The 22,135-nt window shown below is 35.0% G+C and overlaps 1 protein-coding gene across 2 annotated transcripts in view; it reads right to left on the bottom strand.

The window, feature by feature from the left end:
• CDH10 (cadherin 10) overlaps positions 1 to 22,135 on the bottom strand; it is a 96,375-nt gene that overhangs the window by 26,293 nt on the left and 47,947 nt on the right. For both annotated transcript variants that reach the window (XM_021387350.1, XM_021387351.1), the window contains 3 exons: positions 10,266 to 10,560; positions 4,248 to 4,367; positions 3,474 to 3,641 (listed from right to left, as the gene is read on the bottom strand). In XM_021387350.1, the coding sequence (XP_021243025.1) occupies positions 3,474 to 3,641; positions 4,248 to 4,367; positions 10,266 to 10,560 (583 nt within the window). The remainder of the gene's footprint in view (positions 1 to 3,473; positions 3,642 to 4,247; positions 4,368 to 10,265; positions 10,561 to 22,135) is intronic.

The raw sequence follows: 22,135 nt of genomic DNA, 5'->3' as shown, positions 1-22,135 counted from the left end.
TGCCCAGCATGATGAACTTCTCGAGCAGGTGGCCAGATTGTGAGGGCTGATGTGGTTTCCAAGCCACTCTCCATCATATCTGAAAACTTGAAGCTGCCAGGCGAAAGCCTCCCAGTGACTGGAAAAAGGGAAAAATCAGTTCTATTTTTAGGAAAAGGACAAAGGGAGACCCAGGGAACTTCAGGCTGATGAGCCTCACATCTGTGCCTGGGAAGATCATAGAGAGGATCCTCCTGGAAGAGATGCTATGGCACATGCAAGATTCACCAAGGGAAGCTCATTCCTGATCAATCTTATAGTTTTCTATGATGGAGTGACAGCATCCATGGACAATGGAAATGCAACCGATGTAGGCTCTCTGGACTTGTGCAAGGCCTTAAACGTGGTCCTGCAGCACATCCTTATCTCTAACTTGAAAAGAGATGGATTTGAAGGGTGGGCTGTTCAGTGGATGCAGAATTGTTTGGATGATCATAGCCAGAGGATTGTTGTCAAGGGTTCTGTGTCACAAGTAGTGTCCCCCAGGGCTCCATCTTGGGACCAGTGATTTTTAACATTTTTATCGACAACACAGACAGTGAAGATGGAATGTAAGCTCATCATTTTGCTGAGAACACCAAGTTGAGTGGTGCAGTTGACGCAATAGGAGGAAGGGATGCTATCCAAAGGGACCTGGCCAGAATTGAAAATGGAGCCCACATGAACCTAATGAAGTTTAACAAGGCCAAGTGGAAGATGTTGCACCTGAATCGGGGCAATCCCAGATATGTGTACAGACTGGGAGAACAACTCATTGAGCACAATGCTGCAGAGAAAGATTGTGAGTCCTGGTGGATGAGCCTGAAATGTAGACTTACAGCCCAGAAGGCCAAGAGTTTTCTGGGCTGCATCAAAAGAAGGTTGGCCAGCAGGAAGAGGGAGGTGACTGACCTCCTCTACTCTGCCCTTGTAAGACCCTGTCTGGACTACTGTGCCCAAACCTGGGGCCTCCAGTACAGGAAGGATGTGGAGCTGTTGGAGTGGATCCAGAGGAAGGGCACAAAGATGATCAGAGGGCTGGAGCACCTCTCTTATGAATAAAGGTTGAGCAAATTGGACTTGTTTAGCTTGGAGAAGAGAAGGGCCTGGGGAGATCCCCTTGATACCTTCCAGTATCTCAAGGGAGCTTAGAAGCAGGAGGAGAGACCAACATCTCACAGGGTCTGATGGTGATAGGACAAGGGGGAATAGCTTTAAACTGAAATAAGGAAAAGGTAGGTTAGATATTAGGAAGAAATTCTTTACTTGGAGGGTTGTGAGGTGCCAGCACAGGTTGCCCAGAGAAGTTGCCTCATCCCTGAAGGTGTACAAGGCCACAATGGATGGGGCCCTAGGGAGCCTGATCTAGTGAGTGGCAGCCCTCCCCCTGGCAGGGGGGTTGGAACTAGTTGATCTTTAAGGTTCCTTCCAGCCTAAGCCCTACTCTGATTCTCTGATTCTATGTTAAATGTCAGCATGTGAGCACAGAGCAACAGTCACTGATACATACACAGTTTTAAGGGGACTGTTAAGAGTGGAAAAATATACTGAAGAGGCCCCAGTCTCTAACTTAGGCCACAGAGAAATCAATGGTGGGTTGTTTTTTTTTTTTTTTGGAGAAAATGAAAAAAATGTAGTTTTTCATAATTCTAATATGAGTTTCTTTGTGGGAGAAGTTTAATCCATCCTCTTATGCTACTGAGTCCTGTGAAAACATATCAAATTTATCAATTATTTATTTATTTCATAAGAAAACAGTCACTTATGAAGCTAATAGCAGCCTGTTATTAGTAGGACAGTATAGAAAGAATTCAACTGAACAGACATCAGTTCCCACAGCCTAATTGAATTCTATTTTGAGATTAACCATCGACTTCTAAAGAATCCTCTTTTTTTTTTTTTTTACTTTCTTGTAACTAGTGAAATTACATTAACCTTTATAAATATTTTAGATTTCATTTCTAGTGAAACATATGTTTGTATTTAGCATGGCTAGTGGCAAAGAGAAAAACAAAATAAAATAAAAACCGACCAAGAATTAAAGTTACTTTAAACAAAAGGTTCCATCTGATTTATACTGACAATAGAAAAATGCATACATATTTCTGGGATGCTGCACCAAATCCTCATCTGAGGCCAATGAATATGGTGTTGGACTACCACATAAGTCATGTAAACGCAGTCTAGAAAGTTGATTCCACTGCTCTAGGTATTAATTTCACACAATGTTTAAGAAATGGGGAAAAAAAAAAACGGAAAAGCAATGAGGAAAGAAGAATAGAGGAGAGAACAGGGAAGGCAGAACTGCATATTTAATACTTCAAAACATTGAGGAAATACAGAAGGACATAAAAAGACAAATTAACAATAAATCCTGTCCAGAATAGGACTTGTGCAACAAAGCACAAACTGTAAATATTCAGTTGCTTGTGATTTTCCTATTTGAGTGTATATTAAATCCCATGCTGATAGTCATCTTAGCTAAATATATGTTTTAACTACAACGCTAAATTGAACAATCATGTGTACTCCATTTGTGCCATAAAGAACATGCTAAAATCAGAATCATTTGAAATTGGTTCTGTTATTTTGAGCCTGGAGGATGATTCATCAGTAACTACTGGATTTAGTGGAGTTTTTCTTCTGTACAACTATTTGTTAAGGATAATCTAAATCATTTAGCTATTATGACCAAACCATTTTGCAAAAATATTATGATTTCAGTACATGCAAAACATTTCAAATATATTTCAATTATGTAAACTTTAATGAATTTCTAGTTACATGAGATTTCCACATTATGTAGAGACTAATAATGGTTTCATATTTTAGTTTGAGGTTAAAATGTCTTGATAGATATACTATCAAAACTTAAAAATCAATATAAAATCCTTTGGTCAACATAAGTAATAAAAAAATAAGTTAAATGCCATTTACTTCACTTTGGGAAATCTATCTATCAGATTTTGGAGCGCTTTAACTAGAGAAGTACAAATCTGCTTTATTTGCTTCAAGTAATTCCTTTTCCAGGTTCTCCATGATTAAATATTTAAGCAGATAATACAATACAAATATTTCTCTATATCTGCAGTAACTACATGTTTTATTTTCTGGTAGGGGAATCTCTAGGAATTAAGCAAGAGGTAAGGGGAAAAAAAACATTACTCTAATGCTCTTATGAATTCACCTCTCACCCTCTTCCACAGAACTGGAAGGTATCCTAGGTCTGCCATAGCTATAGCTGATCATGTAAATGTTTTCCTAACAAGCAAGTGCTGTAACATTTAATATTCTGCTTTAATAATAGGGAATAAATCAGTAGGTAAGCCTTTTTGTTGTTGTTGTTCATGTATGTCCTGTAATCTAGATTTACTCTAAATTAAACCAGATGGTGATTGCTTAACTCCTTCGTTCGAAGCTCTTATAGTGCAGGACAACAATTAAATGCAGCTTACTCTGAGGGAATCGAGGTGGATTGTCATTGACATCAGTCAAAGTGATGTTCACAGTGGTGGTCCCTGATAATCCACCCATCTGGCCTCCCATGTCCTTTGCCTGGATAACCACTTGGTACTGCTCCCTGTTCTCTCTGTTCATATTTGGCAAAGCAGTCCGGATGATGCCTTAAATAAAGACCAAACAAAAATTGTTAATCATCCTTTTATTTTCGACATGCAGCAATCTACTGCATCTTTTTTTGTATTAGTCTGTGAAATGTATTTCTAAAATATTCATTTCGTGCTTTAAAGTACAAATTTATGTTCATAAGCTTTATAAATAGTCTTCAGTACAAGCTATCTGTCTGTTAAAGAAAATCCCCCTTCGTTCTACATCACGGCTCCCTTTCAAGTTTACATTTCGTGCTAAAGATGATTCAAGATACTTACACAAGACAAGGTTTGTGGGTAGAAAGAACACATATTATTAGACTAAACAGAACCATTAAAAAAAAAAAACAACCACCCAAGCAACATTTTCTAGGACACAAATCCTTCTTCTTACCTTTATCAAAGGTTCTTACTTAGATCCTTACACTGTCATAGGCATTTCAATTGTACCACTGTAACATTACTTACGCTTCATAGAACTAGCTGTATTAACTGAGAATTTATACATTTATAAGAATTATAAGTTACAATGAAAACAGCAAAATATATTATTTCAGTTAGCTTTTAAATTTCTCTTAAGGTGAGCTGTGATTTTCAAAATGAAAGAACAAGTTTCCTGACCTGTTTCGGGTTCCACAGAGAAATACGGCTGTCCCTGAAGTATGCTGTAAATGATTCTGGCACTGTTCCCATATGAAGGGTCATCGGCATCTGTAGCTGTGACTTGCACCACAGAAGTACCTTAAGCATCAAAAGTCAACTTAGATTCACATGATACTAAGTAGAGATCCAAGAACATTAATTTCCATTTGAGTAGACCCTAAAGAAAGTTTCAGCTAACATTGGTTGGATTTTTCAAATAAGTTTATCATCTTATATTCAACTTCAGATTCACACTTTCTTGTCCCATTCTATATAAATTAGATCTAAACTTCCATAATCCTACAAGTGTAATTAAGATGCAATTAATAAAGGTAAACAATAGCCACAGTTGAATTCCTATCCCTACTTTAATATCATGTGTTCATACTTATGTACTCACTTTATCTTTTTAGAGGACATTTTCATTGTAATAGATCTCTGCTTTTCATGCCCTAGAACAATTTTTTTTCTTTTGTTTTTGATGTCAGTGTTATATAAAACATCACATACAGACACGTGACAGAAAAAGATGATTTAAATAGGTAATCAGAAGTTGGAAAAAAATTAGTTATCAGTTCTCCCTATCCTCTAAGTGGTAATACTGATATTAGCAGAAGAAATACCATCATATTGTCTTTGAAATGTCTTCTTTATCTCAGTTCTATCCCTTCAACTAAATGTTGCCCAATATTGTGAAATAAAGCACCTGTAAATTCAAGCAACATGGAAGAACCATTTATTCCCTCTCATAGTTCAGACTACATTACACATTTATTTTAACACACATAGGAAAGCAAATGAAAGTAAAAGCTAAGCTTCCTCTGTTTGAGGAATTCACAAGTTGATACAAATCTGCTTTTGGTAAGTCAGTTGTTCAGTCATATGAACAGTTTTGCCAGTATCAATTATATGATTATGTGCCTAACTGTTTAATCAGAGATGAGTTCTCAAAAATGTTTAGGTTTCAACTGTATTAGAACAGAAATGCTTATTTCATTAAGTCTCTAAAAATACTTGCATCTCATAAAGAAGCCAATAATAGACAAAATCCTGGTTATGTTATTACTGATTTTAAAGTAGAATGAATCACTGATTTAACAGAACAGAGCCTCAAACACAAAATTAAAAAATTAAAAAAGCTACACAAGTATAATGAAAAAAAAAAAAGGAAGCTCTGAATATTTTCCAAAGAACTAAAGACTGCTTTAGTAAGCATCCAGAATAAGCTGGAAACTGAAAATGAGAACATATGTTAAATAAAATACCATTGGGATGGGAAAGCTGTCCTAAAAACTTGGCCAGTTTCTGGTTCACAAGTGTCTCATATAGGCCACACTAAATCTATCTGAAAATATTCTGTTAAAAGATACAGAGGCCTTGTGGTTGAATATGGAGTATTTCACTGAATCTGAAATGCACTGTTTAGACCATCCTAGCACACAGCAAACTGCAGTGGTAATAGGTGTGCTAGCTCCTAAACAATCCTTGCTCTGAAATATTGAAGTAGTGTTATATAAAAGAAAGATAAGAACAAATAATGTTCTATAACCTAATTCCTGCAAGGAGTTAAAATAATAAAACAATAGAAAAACAAAACTTTTTAGTTTATTTTTTAATACAGACAAGTGCTTCTTCGGTGTGATGTCACTTTTTAGTACACAGCTCTCAGGATATATTCCTTTCTCTTTCCTCCACAAATTGGCAAATACTTTTGATATGCAAACACTGACTAACATGGCATTATCCAAACAAAATTTAGAATTCTTCTATTTTATATTCATAAACAACAGTGAACAGTCATGATTTGTATGCTAGCTGATACTCTGAGACATGGTAGAAGGATGATTAAGTGGGAGCATGAGGGTAGGACAAGGCTAGGAAAGTAAGGCTCTGTTAGGAAGCCACTGAGCATCATCACATCTGGAGTTGAGGGTAGAAATTAAAGGCCTTTTTAAAAGTTTGAGTGACTACCTTAAACTCAAGACAGTCATTCACATAATTTGTGTTGTTTTTGATAACTGCAATTAAAATAGGGATAATGACAATTGGAGGTCAGCAAATTTTCAGAGGGGCTTTATCTTCACTTCAAATTCCATGTTTGACACAGCAAGATACCATATGATTCAAAAGAAATAAAAAAAACACCCTCATTAAAGTTATATCACGCACCTCAACTGTCAAACTATTAATTTCTTGTTATGCATCAGTTCACTGAATTCAGTAAAGAGAACTGATAACTCAGTTATCAGTTATACTATAACTTTAGTATTAGTACACTGCTTGCACCAGACCAAAACATGAACCAGAAATCCCAAGGCGCTGATTTTGATCACTCATGTTGGTGTTTACAAACCACAGTCTGTGGTTTGCTCTGTGGTGAGCACGCCATTTAGGCCAAGTCTTGCTCTCTGTCTTTTACATGAGCATCTTCAGGATCTAAAGCCTAATCTGAACTCTACAGGAGGACATAAAGGACACAAAGATAACATAATGGAGAATGTGGCACCAGCTATGGTATTACTAAGGCATGAATAAAACTATGAATTTTGTATCTTCCTCCACATTTACTTGCAAGTTTCATTATACAATAAACTAGAATTATATGGTGGTGTGCAAGGCCCAGAAGTAAACTGCCATTTTTCAGGTTATTGCAATTGTCAGAAGGCGTATTTGGGAATAATTTTAATTATACTGTTTGAATTTCCCTAAGGTCTGATACTATAGTAGTAATTAATACACTTGGCCCTTTTAAATGGTTTCTTTGCAAACATCTTCAGACAATATACAAGTATTAATGACTTTAACCTCACCGTGTATTTATGATATAGAAATATTAAAGAAGAATCACTGAAGATAATAAACTGGGAGTGAGGGCGGCGGGGGGGGGGAATATAAACAACAGATATCTATTGTAGAGCTGAATTTTAACTTATATTTCCTTACTCTCAAGTGAGTTATGCACTATTTTACTACAAGTAACCTGTATAGTAAATTATCCATTCAAATAAGTTGAATTAGCAGAAACCTTCTGTTCTTTCTAGTAGAAGAGGGGAAATAATGAGATATGTTCTCCCCTGTAGCAAAGTATTCAATACAGCACAATAACAGAGAAGTGGAAAGAGCTGCATGTTCAGAGAAATCTATGTCAGCAAACTCTTTGGTTACATGCTACTTCTGTAACTTGGAAAATAATAAGCTGGAAACAAGGATGTCTGGGGATGCTTCCAGTTCTAATATGGTCATTTTAAGATTGTTTGTAAAATATCTAAATATGTAATATAATCACTTTTTTTTTTCAGAATCAGTTATTATTAACATTATAAAATTGCAAGTCATGAAATACAAAAGATTTGGTGAGAGAATTATGAAAAAAAGAGTAAAGAAAATCTTTGTTAATAGAAAAAAAAGAAGGAAGTGTAATGAGATGAATGCTATGGCAGAAAAAAAGAATTAAGTTCCAGAAGTTGTTGGAGCAGCACTAATGAGGGAGTGAACAAAAAGCCTGGGGAGAAACCCAAATAATAGTAACTCTAAATGCTATCTGAAGAGAAAGACAAAAAGATAACCTCAGTTAGGGTTGACAAGCTAACTGTGGAAGACCAAACCTGTAGATTACATGTAAACTCAATGGGAGGTTACACTGAAGTGTACATTGATATTTACAATGCAGAAGTGGAAAATAGCTGCTAGGGAGCATGACAGCTAGAAATGCAAAGTGCTTCTGGGAAAAAAAAATCATAAAATGTGGCTTAGCATTGAAGATCTAGGATGAAATAATTATATCTAGGCTACAACAAATGAACAGAGAAGCAACATGAAATAAAAGAAATGGTGTGCTGTTCTGAAAAGAGGTCTTGATGATCAAGAAGATACTGAGAGGCGAAGAAGGAGCAGAACAGAAGATTGTAGTGAAAACTGAAAGAATATTCAGTGTAAGAAAATGAAAAAAGTGAAAGAAGGGAAGCTATCTGGTTACCTGCAGAAAAATTTCAGGAGAACAAGATGTCTTCAAGGCTGTTGACCTAAATGTGAGATCCTGAAGTAGGCCCATTTATCCCTGCCTTTACTGTGATTAATAAGCAGTAAAAAAGATGAAAAAGGCAATCCTAGAATGCAGTTTATCTCTGCATTCCTTTTATCTACAAGTCTTAAGCTTTCTAAGGCCACAGTCAACATGAAAAAGAAAGTGGAAGCTCTAAGATAATTTTTCTTTTAATCCAACTGAAATCTTGACATATGTCTCCAGAAAATTCAGCAATGTTCTTTCAATATGCTTTTCCTAAAGGTACCTACATTTTTTAAAATGCATGATTCTAGAAATCCAATCAGCAAAACCAGTAAAAAAATTACATTTTGTTCTATTTTAGAACAATAAATAAGGAAACTTTTTCGGTTGTCTGTGTGTGGACTAGTTTGATGGGATTCCAGTACAGCCCAATATACAATCACATAATCACAGAACTAGACCTGGATGCTCAAAGCCCCCATCCAACCTGGCTTTGAATACTTGTGAACTGGGCATCCACAATTTCTCTGGGCAACCTGTTCCACTTCCTCACCACTCCCTGAGTAAATGTCTAATCTAAATCTACCTTTTTTTGGTTTAAAGCCATTACCTTTGTCCTGATAGAGCCGCTCTGGAGCTTGCCTGTAGGCCCCTTTTTAGGTACTGGAAGTGATTTAGATACTATATGCAAAATTCTAATACATTTGCTTTTCCTTCCCTTCCTTCGTTTTTGAATACTAAAAGCTTATTGCTGAATGATGAGACTTTTTAATGTTTCAATTGCAAGCCACAAGACTGAAATATTTTCTTAAGAATAGAACATACTAATATTATGGTTTCATGCATTGCTGTAGAGTTTTGCCATTATCTTTCATTAATTAAATATTTTCTTGCTTTTTAAACATTAACCAAAGTAGAAAAACTCAAACACCTGTATGTATAAAGCATCTAAAAGCACTCTTTGATCTAGTAGCAAATGCAGTGGCAATAATTAAAACAATAATAGATAAAAGACGTACTGAAACTATTGTGGACATTTTCTGGGTATTTAGAAATTAATATTTTATCTGCTGTAGTAAAATGAATAAGTGAATATTGTTGTTGTTGTTTTTAAAGAGAGAATATTTTGAAAACTCTCAAAATACAGCCTAAAGATTGTTTTGCACTAAATAATAATAGTCTGCATTCCAAAATACTATTGTGGTTGATTCTGACTACCTGGCATGATACAGACCACAACTTTGTAGATGTGGATAAAAATCCATTCTGTTAGGTTCATGTCATTAATCTTGATAAAATTCTGACACAGACGGAGAATAGTGTTTACCCTTAGCACTTGATCATGCTTAGCAAACTGAGTTCGGTTTTTCACAATTCAGTGTTACTCAGATGTGGAGTCATGATGGAAAATAAAAAAAAACCTTGGAAGGCTCTGGGCAGATATATATCAAGGAATGGCAGGGGTTTTATTAATGTAAAGTACTTGCTAAGCCCTCTGCCTGAAACTGAACGCAAAGAGGAGAATGAAGAGCAGGCAGTCTATCTGCAGGCAGTGCATCAACAGTACACAAGCAAACAAATAACTTTCCTTGGCCACAGGAAGAGTGAAAGACAAAACAGCTCTCCATGTAGTGATTATCATCACTGGGCACTTCCAGTGAAATGAAAGAAAAATTCATTAAGCATTCAACAAGTGTATTTATTTATCTTGTTCTAATAATTCTTAAAGAGGGAGGTGATTCACCATTATTCACTTTCTGATTCTATTTATATTCTAAATGATTGTAAGTTAATGTTTTAAAAATTCTAAGTAGAAATTAAATCACAACATCTCTTTCTGGATGAAATTCTAGTATTTGTACGAGCAAGCCAAACTGAAAAGTACTTCTTCCATAAAGAAGAATTCCAAATGTTAAGGAATTTTCAGAAGATGGGGAAAATATCTGTCAAATAACAGAGCAGGCATTTTTGTTGCAGTATAAAGCACTCACCCACTACTGACATTTCAGGAACACTAGCAGTATAAGTTTCTTCTGGAAATGTTGGTTCGTTGTCATTGATGTCATGGATTTTGATGACAAACTCAGATTCAGGTTCCACTGGTCTCAGAGTTCTTCTGTTAATAGCTTGGGCACGCAGGGTGTAAAAGGCTTTCTCTTCCCTGTCAATTCTCCGAGTGGCATGAATGTCACCTGTCTTCTCATCAATTATAAAAAGAGTACCAGCCCCATCTCCTGATAAAATGTATTTGAGGGATCCGTCTCCCTTATCCTGGTCAGAATGAAGCTGAAGTGAAAAACAAACAAATGAAAAGAGATCATTTTATTTACAAGTAATGAAAAAAGTTAATTATTATTATAAATAAAATTATTTTGAATGCATCAAACAAACTTAATGCCAAGGAAACAAAATCATTCTCAATCACTAGCAGTCATAATCTCATACTGAAGCATTTGTTTCTTAACTTAGCTCCAAGAATCTTTTAACTTGACTGTGGTGGCAGATTTCAGTTTTGCAGCAACACCTGTTCTCTGCTAAGAAACCTTTGCACCACAATTCTTAAAGAAGATTTTTATGTTAATACTGACCTTTTCCTTCCTTGAAGGGATCCTATTAAAAATTCACAACCTGCTGTGCTAGTTGTAAATTCACTAAGCTGATAAAGAACATGGCAGGATACATGACAATTAAGGAAAACAGAGCAACTGGCTCCATGTCATACTAATTTTAAATTTTATATATCAGATTATTTATATTTCTCCTAAACCAGAGACTATTTCATTTGAAGTCATTATCTTTTTTAATCCCATCAACAAATGTAAATAACCTAAAGGAAATTTACAGATTTATTAAGGATTCAGTACTGGTTTAGTACCCATTATCTAAGTAATATGTAAGCAATATAATTAATAAATAATTAATAATTAATGACCTTCAGTGCAGACTTTTTTCAATACGTCTATATATAAAAAACCCTATTCTACTGCATTACTTTTTTCAGTACAGTATTGTAGTTGGCTTATTTGATCTTTGGATACACTTACCACAATTTCTCTCAGCACTTGTATGCCCCAGTATCATTGATTTCATATCTAACTGAAAGAATCTGGCATTCAGATCTATTGTCACTACGAAATGTGTATTTTATTTTTGGATTCAGCAGAAAGCTTGTGTCAAGCACAAGTTTTGATTAATTTTAAAGGGTATTTTGAATACTTGTGATTTTATGCATGCAGCAGTAAGAAACACATTTCGTAGCATATAAACAAGAAGCTACCAGTGTAGAGTAACTATGTTCGTAAACTTGTACATCCATACAGAAATGATAAACATAACCAGTTTAAAGAGATTTATGGAGTTGCAAGTGATGTAAATATTACTGACAACTGTTCAGTGATTTTTTATAGTGCAAATCCAAAGACCATTCATTAGTACTCACATATTACTACAAATATACGGACGCAGAAAAAAAATAGCTATAGAATTTCCTTATCTAAGTGTATTATTTCGATACATATTTTAGTGCAAGAAATTAGAGTGCAAGTGACTGTTTTTAAAAATCAGACTCCAAAAATATCAGAATGTTCCAAGACTTTTGACAGAACCAGTTCCTTTCTAAACATAGTTATCTACACACACCTTATAAACATCAATAAGAATTACACCAAGATCATATATAGTCATCTGAAGGGTTTTTGTTAATTCAAGCTCATATTTCAGGTCATGAAAAACATCACACAATATAAATATCTCCCTTGAAAAGAAGGTCTAGATTTTTTTCTCTTTTTTTGTAGTGCCCTTCTACTGTTTTTCATAGCATCTGTTTTAAGTCATTACCAGGGGTAAAATATTAAACTATTAGGATTTTGAATGTGGCTTTCCTTGCCACTTGTGCTGAAACCAACCATAGTGGAGTGGTGGAATACGATCCAGTGAAACAGCAAACTTTTCTGCTATGAAGCATTTTCAAATACTGATCGATTGCTGGACATTTGCAATACGTGAAACAGAAAGTGCTCATGCAGGATCTTGAATTAAAGTGTTTATGGGAGAAATTTAGAAAACTACAGTTGATGTTGAACTACTTGAACTACTTTGGTGTTCTATATAAAGATTCTCCTATTTTCTTCTTTAAGATTTGAAATAAACTTTCAGAAACACAGTAAATATTCAAAGAATGGCAAATTAAATGTTGCTTACATTATATATATCTAATGCATATTTACTTTACAGAATAAACTTATTACTTTCTTCATTTCATTCCACAAGAATTAAATAGGAACCTCCTCTAAACATGATGAGTAGGAAAGTGGATGTAGGAGAAATCTTTTGCAGGTAAATCCTGGTTTTTTTTTTTTATTATTATTATTCCATTTTTCTCACCAACTTCAAACTGTAGTTTTCAAAACATTCTGACTCCCCTTCTGGGAAATTAATTTTTCTAATAAACTTTAATTCTTCATCCTCTTCTCAGACAGCGCATTTCAGTTGTAACCTTTCACCCTTTTAGGATACGTTCTTTTCATGGACTGGACAGTATTTTCCAGTCTGTGGTCCATTTTATAAAGTCTTTTAGTGTAACTCAAAAGCCTAGGTATTTTCTTCTTAAGGGCTTCCTAGGGTACCACTTTATCTTCAAAAAGGTTTTACTACTAGGAGGTCACTGGTGGCTCATAACCACCAGATAAAGTATTTTCATGGCATAGTGATGAAGGACAGTTACAAGAGGGTGCTATTCCTTCACAGAACTGCACAAGAAATAAATGTCTACTTGAGTATGAAATATTGGGGCAAAATGTTAAAAAAGTGTAAATTATAATAGTAAATTATAAAAGTGTAAAATTATAATTTTCCCATACACGTCACAAAGTTAGGTCTGGTATTATAAATTCTTATAAATTCAAGCTAAATGGCCATGTGACAACAGATTGAGGCTACAGTGCCTGTTCTCTGAAAATTCAGAAGCCATCTAGCAGTGTCTAGCAACATCATTTCTGTCAAATTCTCTACCTATGGTCCCATGTAAACTGTCCCAAGGAAAAGTATTAGTCAAAAGTGACTCACAGATCTTTCATGGAAATCAAATCATTTGGGAGAGTGATATTTACCAAAACATTCCAGAGACTTTAGTAATTTAGCAATCCTGAAGACTGCATTCTCGTGCCTGGGAATGTTGTCTGCCACCAGGAGCACAGAAATAGCGTACTGAAGAGAACTAAATCAGACGACAGAAGAAAATCTCTCCACAACAATATGTGAAGCTTTTGAAAAATTATCTTTAGATCCAATTAAGGACGTAAAGATCATTTAACATATTTATTTGACAAGTATTCAAGATAACATCAATACTGATGATTTTTTCCCCACTTCTCCTGTTGCTATATGTATATAAGAAAACTTTACTAAGCTGATTTAGAAGTGAAAGATGTTCTTTACATGCCATTTAAAAAATCATAAACCTCTCTCTCTAATTCAAAATGTATAGATTTTTAAAAATATATATATTGTATTTTTATATTTATTTCTGGAAAGATTGCTGAATTTTGAGCAATCTTCACATATAGCAAATAGTTGTGCTTTTGAACAGCATATTTATAAGAAAGATGAACATATAGTTTAGAACACTTAAAGCTATAACACTTCACATTTTCTAAAGACTGTTAATCATTCCACTTTGAAGCAATTTTCAATTTTCTTTTTGTATGTACATAACAGTCCGCAGATACTGCAGAACAACTTCAAATTCAGAATGACATTTCAGAAGATCTTTGAAGTTCAGGAAGCAGAACATCACGGTGTGTTACAAGCAAAGTTTACAGAGGTAATTAAATAAGTAAAAATAAGCAAGGAAAGAGAATACCTCTCACTTCCTTTGTTTTTTAGTTCTTAAGCTAGTTGTTGCTAGGTGACTCAAGATGGCTACAGATAGCCCTGTATACTTGGCAGCCTTGAACACCAAATCTTTACCCAGATCTGAAAAGCGTAAGTAGTGTCTCAATCAGGACTGAAAAGTTTTGACAGTCTACTCTAGTATTAAGAAAAAAAACTTTTGTTTTGCAACTTTTAGCATAAAGTGTTTCCTATAGTTATTCTGGCTAATGGACCTCTGTGATTCATAGCAGCCAAGTAGAGAAATGGAGAGGCATCTGTTTCATTTAGTAATTTTATCACACAAAATGATTAGCTGTGAAGATGTGATTTTGTTTTCATATCCGTCAGTGATATTTTGAAAACTGCCGTTTCAGTGAATTTCTCACTGTTTCTCCACAGAAAAACTTCCTATTTCAGCTGTTAGTGATATGTATATTTTACCTGCTTGATTAAGTTTATATAGCCCCGTTTCAACATAAAGTAATTGCAAGTACTATGAAACACAGCTTTGCAAATTTGGTTATCTACTTAAAATATTGGAACAGGCTTTTAATTTGAGAAGGATTTAAACTTTTTTTTTTAAATTAAGAAGGTGCTGCCAAATAGAAGATAACTAGGGACAGGGGGGAATTAAGAGCATTTTCTGAATACTTCTGTAACACTCTAATGTGATTGAAAGTTTGTGGGGTGGCAAAGTCTTCTGCTGCAGCAAATGAGAAGGAGCCTAAACACCGTAGCCACAGAAACAAAGGAAATAAAGCTGCTTACCCTGGGATGGCCTAAAGCAGACAGGGATTCTAAGCAAAATACCCTTGCCTCCCCTGCCAGCCCTTAAATGAGGTCTGGGAAGGGGTGGATCCTGGTTCCACCCCTTCCGGTCACTCAGGTGAATTGCATGCACCTGAGCTTCCCTGGGTTGGCCCTGCCTTCCCACCTTCTTCTCACCACATCCTCCTTTCTGAATTGGAGAGGTATGGACTTGAACGATGGACTGTTTGGTGGATTGAGAACTGGTTTCCTGGTCGCAGCCAAAGGGTTATGATCAATGGTTCTATGTCAGGATGGAGGCTGGTCAGAAGTGGTGTCCCCCAAGGCACAGTCTTGGGACCGGTGCTCTTCAACATCTTTATCAATGACATAAATGATGGAATCTGGTGCACCCTCAGCAAGTTTGCAGATGACACCAAGCTGAGCAGTGCAGTCAATACATTGGAGGGAAGGGAAGCCATCCACAGGGACCTGGACAGGCTGGAGAAGTGGGCCCGTGTGAACATAATGAGGTTCAACAAGGCCAAGTGCAGGGTGCTGCACTTGGGCCAGGGCAATCCCAGGTATTTATACAAACTGGGGGAAGAACTCCTTGAGAGCAGTGCTGCGGAGAAGGACTTGGGGGTCCTGGTGAATGAGAAGCCGGACGTGAGCCAGCAGTGTGCACTGGCAGCCCAGAAGGCCAACTATGTTCTGGGCTGCATTAAAAGAGGAGTGGCCAGCAGGGAGATAGAGGTGATTGTTCCCCTCTATTTCGCTCTTGTGAAGCCCCATCTGGAGTACTGCATCCAGGCCTGGGGTCCCCAGCACAAGAACGACACAGAGCTGTTGGAACGAGTTCAGAGGAGGGACACCAAGATGATCAGAGTGCTGGAGCACCTCTCCTATGAAGAAAGGTTGATGGAACTGGGCTTGTTTAGCTTGGAGAAGAGAAGGCTGTGGGGAGACCTTATTGTGGCCTTCTAGTACTTGAAGGGAGCATATAAACAGGAGGGGGAACAATTGTTTACAAGGGTGGATAGTGATAGGACAAGGGGGAATGGTTTTAAACTGAGACAGGGAAGGTTTAGGTTAGATATTAGGAGGAAGTTTTTCACTCAGAGGGTGGTGAGGCGCTGGAACAGGTTGCCCAAGGTGGTTGTGGATGTGCTGTCCCTGGAGGCATTCAAGGCAAGGCTGGACATGGCTCTGGGCAGCCTGGTCTAGTGGTTGGCAACCCTGCACTCAGCATGGGGGGTTGAAACTAGATGATCTTTGAGGTCCTTTTCAAGCCAGACCATTCTATGATTCTATGTTTCAGATATTCAATCTCTGTTTCAGGCCGTGACTTAGCATTTCCACTACTTTAAAAAAGAAATTGAGGTATCAATCCAAGACAGAGAGAAAAGTATGTTTAAAAATATGGAATTTTTTTAGCCTCAATTACAATAAAAATATAGTTAATTCAGATATATTGTCTTTTTCTTTAAGGTACATGCAGTCATAAATACAATTGGTTAATGAAAAGATGCCAGAATCAAATTTATCTCAGTATCTTTTCATATTTGTAAACGATCTTTCAGAAGATGTTAGATGAACAACATAATAATTCTCCTCTAAAAATGACTTGAAAATTATAGTGTGGGAATTCTATGTTAATTGTCTTCCAGTGATTCAGATCAAACTTGCCAATTACAAGAGTGATTTTTTTTTCCCTGTGATTGCCAGCCAAGTCTGAAATCTCCAAACTGAAAATAAAGTTAGTGGGCTTTTTTTCTCATAGCATACAAGGTCTTAACCCTATTTTCATTCCAAAAGCCAGGAGTTGCTACTGTGAAAATTAAGAGCAGATCAAGTTAGTTAGAGACATTTTACCATATAAAATACTTATGTAACGTGTAATGATTTATGACAATGCCAAATAAAGACTAAAGTCCGAACCACATACTTGTGTTTGAAATTCAGAAATCTCTATAAATTTTCAGAGATTGGTAGATAAGTAGAGATTGGAATATGACTGTATTAACAAACTATAGATTAATCTTTACATTGAATTCTGTAGTTGTTAATACAGTTTAGGTCATTTTTCTACATAGTTTTAATATACCATAATGTATAGGAAACTTTCCAACACAATTTATACATTTTTGCAGTCTTCATGAAATGTCAAGACTACTCCATTATCACCTTGCTAAACGTACTTTTACTCTCCTACTTTAGAATAATGTCTTTTTTTAAAAAATTTTGTATAATCTAGAATAAGTTTTTCCTACTTTGATCTGCAAAATATTTGCCAGCATTTCCATTTAATCCATGTATTGCCATAACAATGGGACCTCAATATGCTCCAGAATTAACCAATCTCTTAGATTTTATTCAAACAAGTTCCGAATTTCCCTTCATTATGGACCACTTTCAGGGCCACAACATTACCTATTAACTCTTTTATAACTAATCATATTAGCCATATGATGCCAAAATACACCTTTGGAATCATTCATAATTTCACTCTAAGTTTTCTACAGCACAAATTATAATATTACTGGATACTTCCTAGAAAAATAATAATAGTCTCTAAAAATATTCTGACAGTGGGCAGATTTGATCTGCAGAGAATAATTGGCATAGAATTCCCACAATGGGGATATTTATTTTAAGCTCCATGAACTCTATTAAATGGTGCAGTTGTTTAACGTTAGCTGCAATTATTCAAAAAGACCTTCAGCCTTACCTTTGCTCTCATGTCCCTTGCATAGTCTCTTAGTTGCCGGATTTAACTATACTGGCTTTGAACCAGCTTTACTTACCAAACAGATTAACTTATTTCAATTTATCCTTAAGGTAACATTTAAAGCAACTCTTTTCAGTAAAGCAAGATTTTACACTTTTTACACTAAGTTTTAATGAGACATGTCACACGTCTAATTTTCTCACTCTGTCATATTGCCAGTTTTCAAGTCCCGTATATGTTAACAGAGTAGTGAAAAGGAAAATGGCAGATTTCAAAAAGAAAATTTTTATAAGTTCAAGAAAAATAAAGCAAGAGCAAAGTAAAATATAAGCATAACAAGTAACACAAGATGAGAAAAGAAATTATTTTGCATGCTGAGAAGAAGCAAAAAGCAGAAATGAAAAACACCAGTGCATTTTTAGATTAAATGTGTTTGCATTAACTTGAGTCATTATCCAGAGGAGATAAAAATTGTTATTGTTATTTCTATAAAGAAAGCTTACAATTGATCCTTGCTGACAAAAATTTTTTTGGATTCCATTACTATTTTAAAGTGGTAAGATATAAATTAAAATTTATAATATTTTTTACACATCCTTGGTGAAGTAATATCTATCAAAGGATCAGAATGTGATTTTCCCAGTCATCTACAAACATCACAACCACGAGATATCATCTGCAAGATTCTCAAGTTCTACAGACTGTGGAAATACAGCAAATATATTACTTCATACCTATATTTGCATCTTTTGCACATTACTGTAGCTTATTCTAAATTGAGAAATCACAGTCTGGAGAAGGTAGATGGTTTTCTTGCTGACATAAACATCAAATAATCAGCTGAGAAAGGCAGTTTCCTTTTTTACAATGCATTGCATGAGCAATGATCAAACTCCTTTCTTAAACCAAGGTCTTTAGCTGATGTTCAGAGAGCTAGAACAAGAAAGTTTTTGCTTCATTAGACTGTTACAGCTTCTACTCCAGAAAATACAGAAGCTACCATGAACCTAAGACAAATTGAATTTCATACACCGAAGGATTTTACTGTGAGTCAATATGCATGTTTTCTTCCATTATTAATGTAATAAACACAGTCCCTATGCTAGATGCAGACAGAAAGTAGAGAACAGGCACTGGAATTGAAATGCCCTTACTTTCTGGTAAGTTGGTCTAGCACCTCCAGTAGATGACTGCATATTGATAGGAAAAATTGAATTCTTATGTTAAGCAAAATAAACAAACAAACAAAAAAATAAGGCTTATGCCTGTTGTTTCAGGTTCTCATTCATTAAAGAAGTGGGTTAAATTAAGAAAGTTTCTTCAGCTTCTACTCAGCTTGATGTTGCACAAGTCTATTTCAATTAGTAGTCTCTGTACACAAACCTGTGCTCTCAGGATGGAAATATATCCAGCTAGATTGTCCTCATACTTTTCTTTTGTAGACATACATTTTTTATGTTTTATATTGTTTGTTTGGCCAATTCAGGACTGAAAGGATAATTTGTATTAACTGTGGTATATAGAACTAGAATGATCTCTGTATTCCAACAAGGAATGACCAAGGAAGTCTAATGCACTAAAACAACACATATGTTTTATTTACTGAATTTGAAACAGCTTTTTGTTTTTTATGCGTGCATTTGAAAGTCTTGTCTTTACCTGTTTTGTTATTAAGGAGAAATAATCTCTAAATCTCATGTTCTCTGCATTAGTGACAACAATCAAAGAAGAGACCTGATTGTAGGTAATGATTTTTGTTGTTGTTAACAAGAATCTTTTTGTTACAGCTTGCAAGTTTTCTTAAAGTACCCTAGATATTAACAACAACAAAAAAAAATTACAACAACATTGGTTACTAGTTTTTATATATCTCAGTGCACAGTTAGCACAAATATATCTTAGTGTACAATTTGCCCTATACATAAAAAGCGTTGTTTTTGTTTTTTCTTTGATACAAACGTGCAACACAATTAAAAACAGTGATGCTTAGTTCCTTTAGCCTACTTCTGAAGGTCATATAAAAACACATTTAAGACAACTGTCTTTGTTTCCAACTTTAATCACTATAAAATTTAGATTGGCAAGAGTAGTGAAGAATTTCTATGTTTAATGTATCTGCGCTTTCTCCTCATGAATAGTCTACAATATATGTGCCTCCAGAAGATGTATACTTGGAGCAAAAGCAAATATACCATAGAGAAGTGAATAACAGTGTCTGTCAACCCCAAAAGTGGTAAATGTCAGCTAAGATGGGGGGTGTATATACCAGAATTAAGAACTAAATTGTCATTTTATTATTGAAGGAATATATTAATAATTTAGAAAATAGTATACTCATGATAATATAGCATTATGGTAAACTTAATCCCAAGAAAAGGTGGAGAAGGGTGAGAGCATGGATATATTTTTAATTTTTCTTTTGGCCTCAGGAAGTTACTGATGAATCTGAACTGATGCTACATCTAATACAGTATTTCAAACGATGAGAAACAGAGTTGTGTTGGAACAGTCCTTACTGACTTCATTTCATATCCCAAAAAGATCAGTGGAGCTGATCATTTAGGAGATGTATAGTCCAGTAGAGATGTACTGATGTTTTGTATCATTACAAGAATGCTCAAGGTATTGCAGGTAGATCTGTGAAAAGAGACGTTGAATATGCATAAACCCTTAAATATAACTCACATTTTTGTTTGCCCAACAGATTTAAGTCAATCCTTTAATGGAGTTATAAATTCATTTATTCTAGAGAATAATACTCTTAAGATTAAAACAATAACTGTATACTTATTATTAAGTAAATGCACTCTTTAAAACACTACACACAACTACACTACAGTTACACAAGTAAATTTAACTTAATCACATTTGTATTAAGACTAAGCAGGTAGTCCTAATTAAAATTTAAATTAAAAGCTGCCTTATGAAAGCAGCATCAGACTGTGAGATGCCAAAACCAGATCAGGATATAATTTTGGCAAGATTCATACAGAATATCTTATCTTATCTTATTGACAACATCATCAGTCCAGTGAACTGTATTTGTCAATTACAGGTGCTGGATATTACACTGTTAAAAAAAACACTATACTCCATAATAATTACTTTTCTTGGTTATTTGCTGTTTCAATAATGCACTGTGTGTACTGTTATTTCCAACTCTGGTAACTGGTTGATAGGCCAGGTCAAGATTTCCATATGACATTTGCTGGTATTTGTAAAACATCAGAAGTACTCTTTTCCTAATCTTCTTTTTCCTAATTTCCTGTAAAACATATTACGTAAGTTATTTAATGGGATTTATTTATTTATTTTTTATCTCCTTGCTTTGGCATAAGTGTTATTTGTACCAAAAACTTCAGTTCTTTTTGTTTTATCTATATAATCATAGAGAGATTTTGCATTCTCTTCTCTATTCCAGGACTATGCCATTTCATGAAGGTTTAGTTCTTGCCTTATACATTAATACATACTGCTTTCTTCTCTTTGCAATATAAAGAATTCTACACTATTCCTAGAACACTTCATAACTCTCTTTTATGGTACACAGTCTTACATGGTACTTGAAATAGTATTCCTTGCTCCATTGGTGACTAAATTTTCTATAGTATGTAATTATTCCTTCCAAGCGAATACATTATTGAAATCTGCACATTATTCTTAAATGATAAACTCAGTCTAATCCCATGCAGCTCTTTCCAGCAACACACTGCTCAATGGCATTCTAGTCATTACATTTACATTATTTGGCTTTTCCTTGCAAATGTGCTACATCTGACAAATAGAGAATGGTCTGCCACATAACATGATCTAACTAAAGAGATAATTAAGCAATCAGTTTCCTTATTTTTCAACTGCATTATTTATGTAGCAGACTTACTGTCCTTTCTGAATGATCTAAGGCATCCTGTTGATAGCTAAGGTATTTCTAAATCCTCTGAGAAATCCTATGTGGAGCATCTTCAGGTGCATCACTGTATGAAAATGTAGTAATATGCCTGACCAGTAGTTCTTAGAAACAATAGATATTTTTAAAGAACAAAAAGAGTGGTCAGTTCTGAAAGATTTTACAAGTAAAAAACTCTTATCAATTTACGAAAGTCATTTATCTTTCCTGACTCTATCCTCTCATAGATGTGTTTATACGCTATATGTTTATATCCATTTTAGTCACACCTGCAGTTCATATATTTGTCATATAAATTCAGCATTTCACAATTGTCTCCTCTACATTAAAAGCTTACCTAAATTTTTGGCCTACCCATCCTTTCTATTTCTTTCCTGCAAGATTGTTTCAGGACATTTCTTTAAATTCCTGTTCTTTGCGTTATAAAAGCTGTTAGGACTTCTCTCGTTTATTCTCCCTGTTTACTTCACCTCTTATGTAATTGAAGTAGTCATTTTCCTCACTGTCAAAATTTGAAATATACAGTTCATTTATATAATTTAATGCTAAAAAAGAAAATTTATAATCATGATAATTTCCTAGGTAGTAATAGTTGTTAATTGTTA

The sequence above is a fragment of the Numida meleagris genome, chromosome 2 (assembly GCF_002078875.1).
Source record: "Numida meleagris isolate 19003 breed g44 Domestic line chromosome 2, NumMel1.0, whole genome shotgun sequence".
NCBI classification, from domain to species: Eukaryota; Metazoa; Chordata; class Aves; order Galliformes; family Numididae; genus Numida; species Numida meleagris.
The sequence above is the reverse complement of the archived record's forward strand: the minus strand, read 5'-3'. Positions and strand labels throughout refer to the sequence as shown.